We start from the raw sequence: 12,283 nt of genomic DNA, 5'->3' as shown, positions 1-12,283 counted from the left end.
AGACTCTAACCTCTACAAAATGGCCAAGAGCAAGGAGCTGTCTAAGGATGTCAGGGACAAGATCATACACCTGCACAAGGCTGGAATGGGCTACAAAACCATCAGTAAGACGCTGGGCGAGAAGGAGACAACTGTTGGTGCCATAGTAAGAAAATGGAAGAAGTACAAAATGACTGTCAATCGACAAAGATCTGGGGCTCCACGCAAAATCTCACCTCGTGGGGTATCCTTGATCATGAGGAAGGTTAGAAATCAGCCTACAACTACAAGGGGGAACTTGTCAATGATCTCAAGGCAGCTGGGACCACTGTCACCACGAAAACCATTGGTAACACATTACGACATAACGGATTGCAATCCTGCAGTGCCCGCAAGGTCCCCCTGCTCCGGAAGGCACATGTGACGGCCCGTCCTGAAGTTTGCCAGTGAACACCTGGATGATGCCGAGAGTGATTGGGAGAAGGTGCTGTGGTCAGATGAGACAAAAATTGAGCTCTTTGGCATGAACTCAACTCGCCGTGTTTGGAGGAAGAGAAATGCTGCCTATGACCCAAAGAACACCGTCCCCACTGTCAAGCATGGAGGTGGAAATGTTATGTTTTGGGGGTGTTTCTCTGCTAAGGGCACAGGACTACTTCACCACATCAATGGGAGAATGGATGGGGCCATGTAGCATACAATTCTGAGTGACAACCTCCTTCCCTCCGCCAGGGCCTTTAAAAATGGGTCGTGGCTGGGTCTTCCAGCACGACAATGACCCAAAACATACAGCCAAGGCAACAAAGGAGTGGCTCAGGAAGAAGCACATTAGGGTCATGGAGTGGCCTAGCCAGTCACCAGACCTTAATCCCATTGAAAACTTATGGAGGGAGCTGAAGATGCGAGTTGCCAAGCGACAGCCCAGAACTCTTAATGATTTAGAGATGATCTGCAAAGAGGACTGGACCAAAATTCCTCCTGACATGTGTGCAAACCTCATCATCAACTACAGAAGACGTCTGACCGCTGTGCTTGCCAACAAGGGTTTTGCCACCAAGTATTAGGTCTTGTTTGCCAGAGGGATAAATACTTATTTCCCTCTGCAGAATGCAAATAAATTCATATACTTTCCACAATGTGATTTTCCGGATTTAATTTGTGATGTGCTATCTCTCACTGTTACCAATAACCTACCCTTCAATTATGGGCTGCTCATGTCTTTGTCAGTGGGCAAACTTACAAAATCAGCAAGGGATCAAATACTTATTTCCCCCACTGTATTTCATACCCAAAATAATAAATGAACCAGCTTCTTGGACTGTTACCATCAAACTATTTCCTAGCTTTACTGTAAAGAGTCCAAAACATGAAGACTATATAATAAAAGATCTATGGGGAAATACAACAAAAAGATAAGTCAGGCACAAGATGAACAGAGGAAGTTAATTTTGGAGATAATAAGTACTAGGGCCTTACACAGGGTTCATTTGTTCTCCTCCCCCCGTTTGTTTCACATGTTCCTTTTAAGAAAAATCAATTTAGTACATAATAATTCAGAAGTTTACATGCATTAAATTGATTCAGCACATACTAACAAACCAAGGGCCTCTTTTATCAAGCCGTGTTAGCAGCTCCCAGTACGGTAATGCAGACAAAAGCCCATTCATTGTAAATGGGCTCCGTCGGAATTACCTCGCGGGAACTGCTAGCATGGCTTGATAAAAGAGGCAAACTCCTGAGAGTATCGTCATACTAATGTTAAATATCAAATCCTAAAACCCTCTATACCAGAGGTATTATAGATGGTTTTTCAAACTTTGATGTTAAATAGACCTGATGAATTCTGATAGAAAAGAGTATTATGGGGCAGCATACTACACTCACGAGAAAATGTGTAGAACATCAGGAAGGTTCAGCCATTTCAAATGATGACACATCCAATAATATTTTAGTCAGTCTTTAAAGAAATAGACTACTGCTGCCCATAACTATTTTTTTTATTTCTATAACAGGAGGTATATAAAGTAGTTTAAATTCAGAATGTAAAGAAATGAAGAGAAAACAGATAGTACAGCAGCCCCAGATGGAAGTAAAATGATAACAGTGTCTGAAGTACAGACAAGTAGTAGTTGCATTGGGTCCATGAGAAAACTGGAGTATCTTCAAGTTTTGAAGCTTTTTCTTGTACCCATTTCACAAAGTATCAAACAATGATGTACATAAACTATTGAGGCAACACTGATCCCATCTTCAAATGGATTACATACTCTAGCAAAGATCCATCTTCAAGTTGTACTTTTTACAGTACTCAAGAAATAAAAATACATTAGTGTTAACATACCAGAATGAATCATATCTATTGAAATGAGCAACTGGATTTGCATCAGTGTGATTCTCATTAAAAGACAGCACATTCAAACCTAAAATCTGAACCAATTTAACACTTCCTTTGGCAGCATAAGGTTTAATTATGAATACGCTTCAGAAATAAATAGATCACTTACAGAAGCACAAACAAAATACTAATTCTATTAACACCTAGACACTTTCATATACACAATTAGAAAAAAAAAACTATTAAAAATGTTTCACTACCAACAGTCTGCATATGAGTTTGCCATCATCCTCTTGTACAGCAGAAAGGTGACAGAGAATCCCATGACAATGATCAAGGCATCTCCTCAGCGTCAATAGCTGGCAACATCTTTACCTTCCTGGTTAATTGCGTTGTGCAACACAAGAAGACCTGATTTACTAAGCTTTATTGCCCCACAGATACAAAACAGAAAAAAAAGATAGACTAAGCCGTAGAAACATCTTAATGCTACTGCACAGCAAACAAACCCTGGCAGCATCTCCCAGTCAGTGTGTCACACCCAGTTCAAACACACAAATCGCTCTTGATTAGCCACTCACAGAAACCAAAGAAATTTGTGATGTCATGATTATCTTTGTTCTTTAAGGACAAACAACAACACAAAATCAACATAAGAAAGAAATGTAAGGACATCAAATGCTGCCATATATACAAATTTTAATTCCTTTTAAAGAAGAAAAATGAGTATCAGTAGCTATAAAATTTCACAGACAAATGTCTATATACACTATTTATATATAATAAATGACTAAATAAATCTATAAATCTTTTAATCTTTTTTGATTCGAGTGGTTTTGAAACAACAATATAGCAGTACCAGATGCTATAGATGCTATATCAAGACACTGAATCCAATTAAACTTTATTAATATATCAATGACAAACTGTTGTGAAAGAGAAAGCTAAACAAACGTATAGTTTGGAACAATATATTTAAGGTCTAGAATTCAGATTTCCAGACAGTAGATCAGGGGTCCCTCAAACTATGACCCACCAGCCAGATATGGAACTCATTTTTTCTGGACCGCCATACGTTTCCAGCTTGTGGCTGAATCCAGCCTGTGGAGGAAGTTTTATATTTATATTGATGTTGTGCAACATATATATGTCTATCTATATATAGCACAACAGCATAGCTAGTTGGGTGGTTCAGACTCCACCAGCCAAAGACAATAGTGGCAGTAGACATAGCAACTGAGTTAGCAACTTCCAGGGAGAACCTCCCACTCTGCTCAGCAAAACTGAAGAGAACCCTTCACAGGCTCTTTTGATGATTTTAAAATATCCTATATGACCCTCTTGAAAAACGTTTGAGGACCCCTGCAATAAATATTCTAAACAGCAGCTTTTGAAATTGTTTTATGAACTGAACCTATTTGTTGTCAATATTTTAAGATGGTATGTTACTTGGAACATCATATCTATTTAACAACGTCATGTAAAAGGAAAATGATGAGTAAACAAACAAAACTTACACACTGAGGAAAAAGAGAGGAAGGAAATTGCCATTAGCATTGTCGAAAACAAAACGAGAATTTCACAATGGATTTTACATATTGCTCATTTTTCCCATGTTCTAGATTCATCTTGTTTCAGAATTGTGTCTGTTTTCACATGAACTAACAAATGAACAAGCTGCAATTACCTCAGAGAATTATTTTCAGGACAGCATGCGCTAATTTTGGAAACAAGACACCAATAAAACAAAAAGGATTTTCTAAAGTATATCAGAAAGGTGGCATATAGAATGTGTTGTATTTTCACATACATAAATTAGCTGTGTGTATCAAAGTTATAACATCCATTATTTTCTATATGATGTTTAAAATATGCACATAAATGTAATTATGCTTCAAGCCAAAGAGATGAAAATGGAACAGAATTATGTGAAAATCCCCAGAAGCTAACACACAAATACAAAGAGAATCAAGTCCCTATATTCTTGAAAGGGGTTACGCAACATTTGGTGGTGTTAATTACACATTTCATTCACACACAGAAACCTTTAGCTGTTTACAGTTTGTGGCCCTAAAAAACAATCCTAAAATACCCAAATGGTAATCTGAAGTTTATATGAATTTAAGTTCTCTGCTCAGCTCCCAATGAGTCTCCATGGCGTTCTATGTAGCTTTCTAGATACTGAGTGTTGGTTAAACCTTTCTTCATGCCTTGTTCCTCAATCCTAAGCAAACATGTTTCTACATGCACACATGCTACAGAGTAATGTTTTTTACAAGACAATGTGCAACACATCTCAGCTTTGGTTATTAATAGATGTGAGTTGGTATATGAATGGAGTTTTGATTGACCACAGGGGGGAAAAGGCTATACATTCAGGTATTAAATACTGTAAAAAAAAAAAAAGTGTATTATTTTCACACAAGAAATGAAGTATATCGACCAGGGGGCGTATCTGCGGTGGGCCACAGGGGCCTGGGCCCCCGCAGATTTCGCCCTGGCCCCCCTCCCCGCCGTCCGCCCTCCCCCGCTGCTTACTTTTGCTGGCGCCGAGGTCCGACCCCGCAATCTCCGTTTTTCGTCTTCCTCCGTGGCCATGCTTCCAGGAAGTAACGCTGCAGTGCTGATTCGTTGAATCCAGTTCGGCGTCTGACGTCAGACGTCGAACTGGATTCAACAATCAGCACTGCAGCGTTACTTCCTGGAAGCATGGCCACGGAGGAAGACGAAAAACGGAGATTGCGGGTCGGACCTCGGCGCCAGCAAAAGTAAGCAGCGGGGGAGGGTTGACGGCGGGGAGGGGTGGAGAGAGGCGGCGGCGGCGGGGGGGGGGGGGGAGGGAGGCAGGCAAAAATGTGCCCCCCCTCTCTGGCTGTGGCCCCCCCTACCGCCGGATTCCAGATACGCCCCTGATATCGACCAAATGAAGAGTCATCAGTTTGACTATTTTCCACACACTAAGCGTATGGTCATAATGGTAATATGAGCTTTCTACTTAGTTCTCTTGATTTATCATAGAAGTATATTTAATGTCTCTATGACAAAATATGTACGCAAGTTATAAAGTCTTAGCATATCACAATAGTGCTGATAGCATTTATGAAGGGATCATGGCTTTTCTATGTTGAACATACATTCAATCAAGAATGTGGTTTGGTAACATCCAGAGGAGTTCACCCATACAAACCACAGAACTAGACTTACCGAAAAGAATATACTGCAATCTCCTAATCTAATACAGACAGGAAACTGGTAGTAAGCCAGGCACACATCACTGGTGATCAATATTGTGCCCTTTAACCTTAATATTCTTCAGTGAAATAAAAATTGTGTAGCTATAAAAAAAAAACCACAAGTCATTTTATTTGGAAGGCAGCAGTCTTAGCACTGCAGCCAAATATGCCAGAAAGTACATTTCTATATCCCATTGCTACCTACAGCAATTTTTTTTCTTTATCTCCAGCAGATGTGGTTCTTTTATTGAATACCAAAAATGACTTAGAAATCTGTCCTATTCTTTCCAAAGATTGATAAATCCTAGTCTTGATAGCTAGTCTGTTTTGCCTCAACTTCCACACAACACACTGATGAGATAGATATAAAAACAAATGAAAATAGAATAGCAGAAAAGAACCTATTTGGAGGGACAAACACATAAAATATAATAATTAAACATCTTAAGAAACAAAAACTAAAAATATTTTAAAGTATGATCTAACCCATTAGTGCTGGTTTCATTTGCCTGGAAAGTCCATCATGAAAGAAATGGCCAATTTTTACAAATAATTGGAAGTACCTCAGGGAAAAAAAATCACTACTTCCATCTTCTCCTTTTCCCTGCCCAGAGCAATTTCTTCATGTTATATTCACTGAAGTGCTTCCTTGACTCACTGCACCAGAAAAGAAGCTTTTAGTATATAACATATTGTGGGTGGAACCCCCATGACACATTCCATTAACAAGTGAACATAGGGGAAATACAGAGTAAGAAGATTCATGGAAAGTTAGCAAAATATGTACTTATCAAGAAGGAAATGGGTCCCTTGGCTCGGGGATCAGAATATTTCTATATAGCACTTAGAACTACTAAGAAGTTGTTTGACTAGGGTCACTTAATCCAGATGGAAAGGTGAGAAAAAAAGATAACAGCTTTAACAGAATCATAACAGGACATATTGGTACCAGCACTAAAACAGTTAATAACCATCCCAGAGCAAAGGGATTTATCTTATGATATACAATAATAACTGTCATTGAAAAAAAAAGACAAGCATAGTTTGGGGAAAAGGAGGACAAAAATTACATTTGAGATCATTTAACCTGAAATTAAAGATGTTCTATTAGCATAAATTCAAACCCCCTTAAAATCTGTCAACACAATCTTCAACCTTGGACTTAATTTCTCTTGAAATAAATTACTTCATGTTCTAGTGCAATAGTTTTAAGGTAATTAATTTATGGTCTTCCTCCACAGGAAGCAGAATTTCCTATTTTTATCATTACTCTGGTGACATTCATCACAAGATTAGTAGCAAATCAGCTTTCAAGAATATGGGCTTATGTTTGTTTTCAAAGAAGGGGCTGTTGGTAGTAATTTGAAGGTTGCTGTGAAGCTGTGTGGCCTGGCATTGACAAATGGTAGCTGGCTACTTGAGGCAAATTTGATGTACTGTTCTGGTAAGCCGTCATATCTACTGACATTCCCATCTGTTGAGTGTAAGCTGTTGTGCCCACTGTTGACTGAAGACCTGAGCTCTGGTTTATATACGTGGGATTTGCAACTGTATCATGGCCAGTGCTGTAAAAGAAAACAAATGTACTAATTTTATAAGTTAAAACAATAGCATATGTAATGAGTCAAAAATACTGTGCACTGTGTGCAAGGAAGAGGGGAGGGAATCTTACTATAAACAACAACAGTTGCTTAATTGTAACAGAGGTTCTCCATAGACAGCAGCCACACACTTGCTAGTAAAATCACCCAATTGAACCCTCCTCCAGAACATTACGTTTTAAACTAAAAAGAAAAAATTACAGGGCAGCGTGCAGGGATTTCAGCCTGTGCAATGTCAACCTATCAGAATCAGTCTGTCCAAAAAGTCTCCCAGTGGCACCATCTCTTGCACTAATAGACGTTTTTATTTATTTATTTATTTATTTTATTTATTTGAGGCAATGGCAGAAGGATCAAGTGTGGCTATATTCTCCAGCTGTCTATGGAGAAACCCTGTTACAGGTTAAAAAAAAAAACTCCACTTTTTTCGAAGACAAGTGGGGCAAGGCAGACACCCTGACTGGTGAGTCCAAAGCTGAGGGCCATCCTGATTGACTACTACTACTACTACTATTGACTTTTATAGAGCGCTACTAGGGTTACGCAGCGCTGTACAATAACACAAGAATGATGGTCCCTGCTCAAAGGAGCTTACAATCTAGAGGACAAGACGGACAAGGAGAGCAGACAAGCAATAATTGGAGTAGACAATCAATAGTTGGAACAGTCTAGGTTACTAGGTACAATGTTAGGTTCCGAAAGCGACATTGAAGAGGTGGGTTTTGAGTAGAGATTTGAAGATGGACAGTGAGGGTGCTTGGCGTATGGGCACAGGGAGTCTATTCCAGGCATAGGGTGATTGGGGGTTTGTTTGATGGCCTGAGTATAAGCGTGAGTGGTAGTTTTAATACACAAAATGAAAAGATAAACCTTGCTTTCTCTACCTCACCACCTCTCCCTCCACTAGTCCGTTCCCCTCTCTCTCCTTCCCCTCATTCCCTTTCCTCCTTTCCTGAAGTTACTATTGAGGAAACTACACTTCTCCTTTCTTCCTCAAAATGTACCACCTGTTCCTCTGATCCCATTCCCACCCCCCTCTTAATGCCATCTCTCCTGCTCTTATTCCTTTTATCTGTCACATTCTCAACCTCTCACTTTCCACTGCGACTGTCCCTGCTGCCTTTAAACATGCTGTGGTCACACCTCTCCTTAAGAAACCTTCACTCGACCCTACTTGTCCCTCTAATTGCTGACCCATCTCCCTCCTTCCTTTTCTCTCCAAATTACTTGAGCGTGCTGTTCACCACCGCTGCCTTGATTTTCTCTCCTCACATGCTATTCTTGACCCACTACAATCTGGTTTTCGCCCTCTCCACTCAACCGAAACTGCGCTAACTAAAGTCTCCAATGACCTATTACTGGCTAAATCCAGAGGTCAATATTCCATCCTCATTCTTCTTGATCTTTCCGCTGCTTTTGACACTGTCGATCACAGCATACTTCTCGATACCCTGTCCTCACTTGGATTCCAGGGCTCTGTGCTTTCCTGGTTCTCTTCCTACCTCCCTCCGCACCTTTAGTGTTCACTCTGGTGGATCCTCTTTTACTTCTATCCCTCTGTCTGTCGGCGTACCTCAGGGTTCTGTTCTTGGTCCCCTCCTCTTTTCTATCTACACTTCTTCCCTTGGTTCATTAATCTCATCCCTTGGCTTTTCCTACCATCTCTATGCTGACTCCCAAATCTACCTTTCTACCCCTGATATCTCACCTTGCATCCAAACCAAAGTTTCAGCGTGCTTGTCTGACATTGCTGTCTGGATGTCTCAACGCCACCTGAAATTAAATATGACCAAAACCGAGCTTCTCATTTTCACCCCCAAACCCACCTCCCCGCTCCCCCGTTTTCTATTTCTGTTGATGGCTCTCTCATTCTCCCTGTCTCCTCAGCTCGAAACCTTGGGGTCATCTTTGACTCTTCTCTCTCCTTCTCTGCTCATATCCAGCAGATTGCCAAGACCTGTCGTTTCTTTCTTTACAACATCCGTAAAATCCGCCCCTTTCTTTCCGAGCACTCTACCAAAACCCTCATCCACACCCTTGTCACCTCTCGTTTAGACTACTGCAATCTGCTCTTTGCTGGCCTCCCACTTAGTCACCTCTCCCCTCTCCAGTCAGTTCAAAACTCTGCTGCCCGTCTCGTCTTCCGCCAGGGTCGCTTTACTCATACTACCCCTCTCCTCAAGACCCTTCACTGGCTCCCTATCCGTTTTCGCATCCTGTTCAAACTTCTTCTACTAACCTATAAATGTACTCACTCTGCTGCTCCCCAGTATCTCTCCACACTCGTCCTTCCCTACACCCCTTCCCGTGCACTCCGCTCCATGGATAAATCCTTCTTATCTGTTCCCTTCTCCACTACTGCCAACTCCAGACTTCGCGCCTTCTGTCTCGCTGCACCCTACGCCTGGAATAAACTTCCTGAGCCCCTACGTCTTGCCCCATCCTTGGCCACCTTTAAATCTAGACTGAAAGCCCACCTTTTTAACATTGCTTTTGACTCGTAACCACTTGTAACCACTCGCCTCCACCTACCCTCCTCTTCCTTCCCGTTCACATTAATTGATTTGATTTGCTTACTTTATTATTTTTTTTTTGTCTATTAGATTGTAAGCTCTTTGAGCAGGGACTGTCTTTCTTCTATGTTTGTGCAGCTCTGCGTATGCCTTGTAGCGCTATAGAAATGCTAAATAGTAGTAGTAGTATAGTAATAAAATGATTTCATAAAACTGCTTGACCAAAGGACATGTTTTAGGTTTCAGGTTGGTCCAGACAATAACATTTTGACAGTAAAAGATCATGTTACTTTTTTCAGATATCTTAGATGGAAGCTATTCTGATGTTAACAATGGAAGTTGCTCTTGCTGTCAGTTGATTCACTGATTTTGGGCCCCTTTTACCAAGCTGCGGCAAAAGGGGGCCAGCGCTGGCGTCAGCACGTTTTTTTTACGTGCACTGAGGCCCCGTTTTACCGCAGCAGGTAAAAGGTAGGTCTTTCTTTTTTTTTCAGGAATTAGCCATGCGGCAAGTGAAGCACTTGCCGCACAGCCAATTTGGGAGGGGGGGAGCCCTTACCGCCACCCATTGAGGTGGTTGTAAGGGCAGCGCACAGCACTGCCCGATTACCACCAGGTACACACCAGCACTACAAAAATAAAAATTTTTGTAGCACTGGATATGATGGCGTGCTGCGGATGGGAACTACCGCCGGGCTGCTGCGGTACTTCCTTTTTAACAAGCGGTAAGCCCGCGTTGAGCTTACTAACGCTTTGTAAAAGGACCCCTCAATTTGGTGGTTGTCTACCTGATTGAAGGTAATAGAAGGAAATACAAAAAGCAACCCAGCTGGAAAGGGTTCATTTAAAACTTGGTTTTCCCACAGCATGTAAATTAAAAATAAATCACTGAGACAACTTCCAAAGTGCTTTGGTTGATCTGAGGTAGAACAGAAGCACTTGTCTACAACCTAAAGAATGTAGAGCTGATTCTGATGTATGTTCATGTGGCCCTGGAAAAAAGATGGTAGTACTATTGAACTGTTAGAGATGGAATTCTAGTGCAACTTTAGGGAGGAATTTTGGATAGGTCCAAAGAAAACTTATAAAACTGTGTACAGAAGGTAGTAGACCGGTACTTGAATCAACCAATTCATCTGGCTGTGGCTATGCAATGAGAAAGATGGTTTTCTACATTAGGTATTTAAAGGAAGTTAACCCAAGGGTTCAAAGGGTTATTGCATGAGACAAGAACGATCTATATTGAGATCCCAAGCTAGAGAAGGAGTCCATAGAGGAGGTTCAGTGTTCATGGTGCCCCTTGTGAATTTTGATACTAAAGGATGCAGAGCAATGGATTTTCTATCTATGGTATGCTGTTATTGCTGAAAAAAAATAAACAGTCACAACAAGGATGACAAAGGAAAGGGCAGCTGAGTGAAGGAGTAGCCTAGTGGTTAGTGCAGCGGACTTTGATCCTGGGGAACTTGGTTCGATTCCCACTGCAGCTCCTTGTGTCTGCGGGCAAGTCACTTCATCCTCCATTGCCCCAGGTACAACATAAGTACCTGCATATATGTAAACCGCTTTGAATGTAGTTGCAAAATACCACAGAAAGGCAGTATATCAAGTCCCATTTCCCTTCCCTTTCCCCACGGGAGCGGTAATAACGCCTGTATCTGTGGTAAATCGAATGCCTACATTTTTACCATTATCCTCCCGAGTATAGACCCCTCTCTGCCCACCCCGCATGATGTCATCATTCCCATCCGAGCGATACGCAAGAGGAGGACTTCACTTACTCATCAAGGACTGGGCTGTCTGAGGCGGAGCTAGCGTGATGCATGCGTGAGCCCAGTCCAGGAGCCGGAGGAACATTATTTGTGAAGAAGACCAAGGTATGGTCCCGGTCCCATAAATTTCTTCTCCCCCCTCCCCATCTATGTATTGTAGGCTGGGAGTCCTTGGTACTAAGTACCGCAGTAGCTCTGCCACTCCTATGATCACACAGGGCCACAGAAAATAGGGCTTCCAGCCAGCTGAAACTTCAGGTTTCAACGCAGGAGCCACATTTTTCTTAAAATTTTCTTTAAAGTGTCTGGTTTCATTTAGAGGGAAATTGCTCTGTTTCTCTGACCCCATTCAGTTAGAAAATTTATTTCCTACTCACTAATGCCATGGAGGAAAAGTAATTCTCACATCGAGGGCATTTGTAAGACACCAGTGACCTCAGTGCCATGCACTGATGAGGGGTGATGTCGATGTAACTAAGTCTATGCCGGGTGATCAGCATTGTAGCCCTTGGCACTGAAGAGGAGAATGAATTCTTCCTCTTCTTTGGGTAGGACCTGGACAATGACTGATCCCAATGTCCCTCTACTGATGCTCAATGTATGGTCAAGACACTTTTGACATCGATGCATTCCCACGACTCACTGAGACCGATGCTTCTGAAGCTGATGGCACTAGACCGTATCGGTGTCAAAAAGCTCTCCTTTCTCCTTTTCTCTTCCATGAATCCCTCTCTTTCACATCCAGAAAAACAGAATACAATGAGAAGGGTCATGGTCAGATCCCAAGCAGTGCAGGAACCAATGGCAAGTATCTATTATGAATATGGTCCTTTTGTACCAGGAACACCTT

General features: G+C 41.6%; 1 protein-coding gene across 1 annotated transcript in view; it reads right to left on the bottom strand.

Moving 5' to 3' along the window:
• Positions 1-5,234: 5,234 nt before the first annotated feature.
• The window catches only part of LOC115475120 (signal transducing adapter molecule 2-like), a 72,595-nt gene continuing 65,546 nt past the window's right edge, over positions 5,235-12,283 (bottom strand). Inside the window, exon 14 of the mRNA XM_030210861.1 lies at positions 5,235-7,112. Within this exon, the coding sequence (XP_030066721.1) occupies positions 6,884-7,112 (229 nt within the window). The 3' untranslated portion in view covers positions 5,235-6,883. The remainder of the gene's footprint in view (positions 7,113-12,283) is intronic.

Source organism: Microcaecilia unicolor, chromosome 7, assembly GCF_901765095.1.
Source record: "Microcaecilia unicolor chromosome 7, aMicUni1.1, whole genome shotgun sequence".
Lineage (NCBI taxonomy): Eukaryota > Metazoa > Chordata > Amphibia > Gymnophiona > Siphonopidae > Microcaecilia > Microcaecilia unicolor.
The sequence above is the reverse complement of the archived record's forward strand: the minus strand, read 5'-3'. Positions and strand labels throughout refer to the sequence as shown.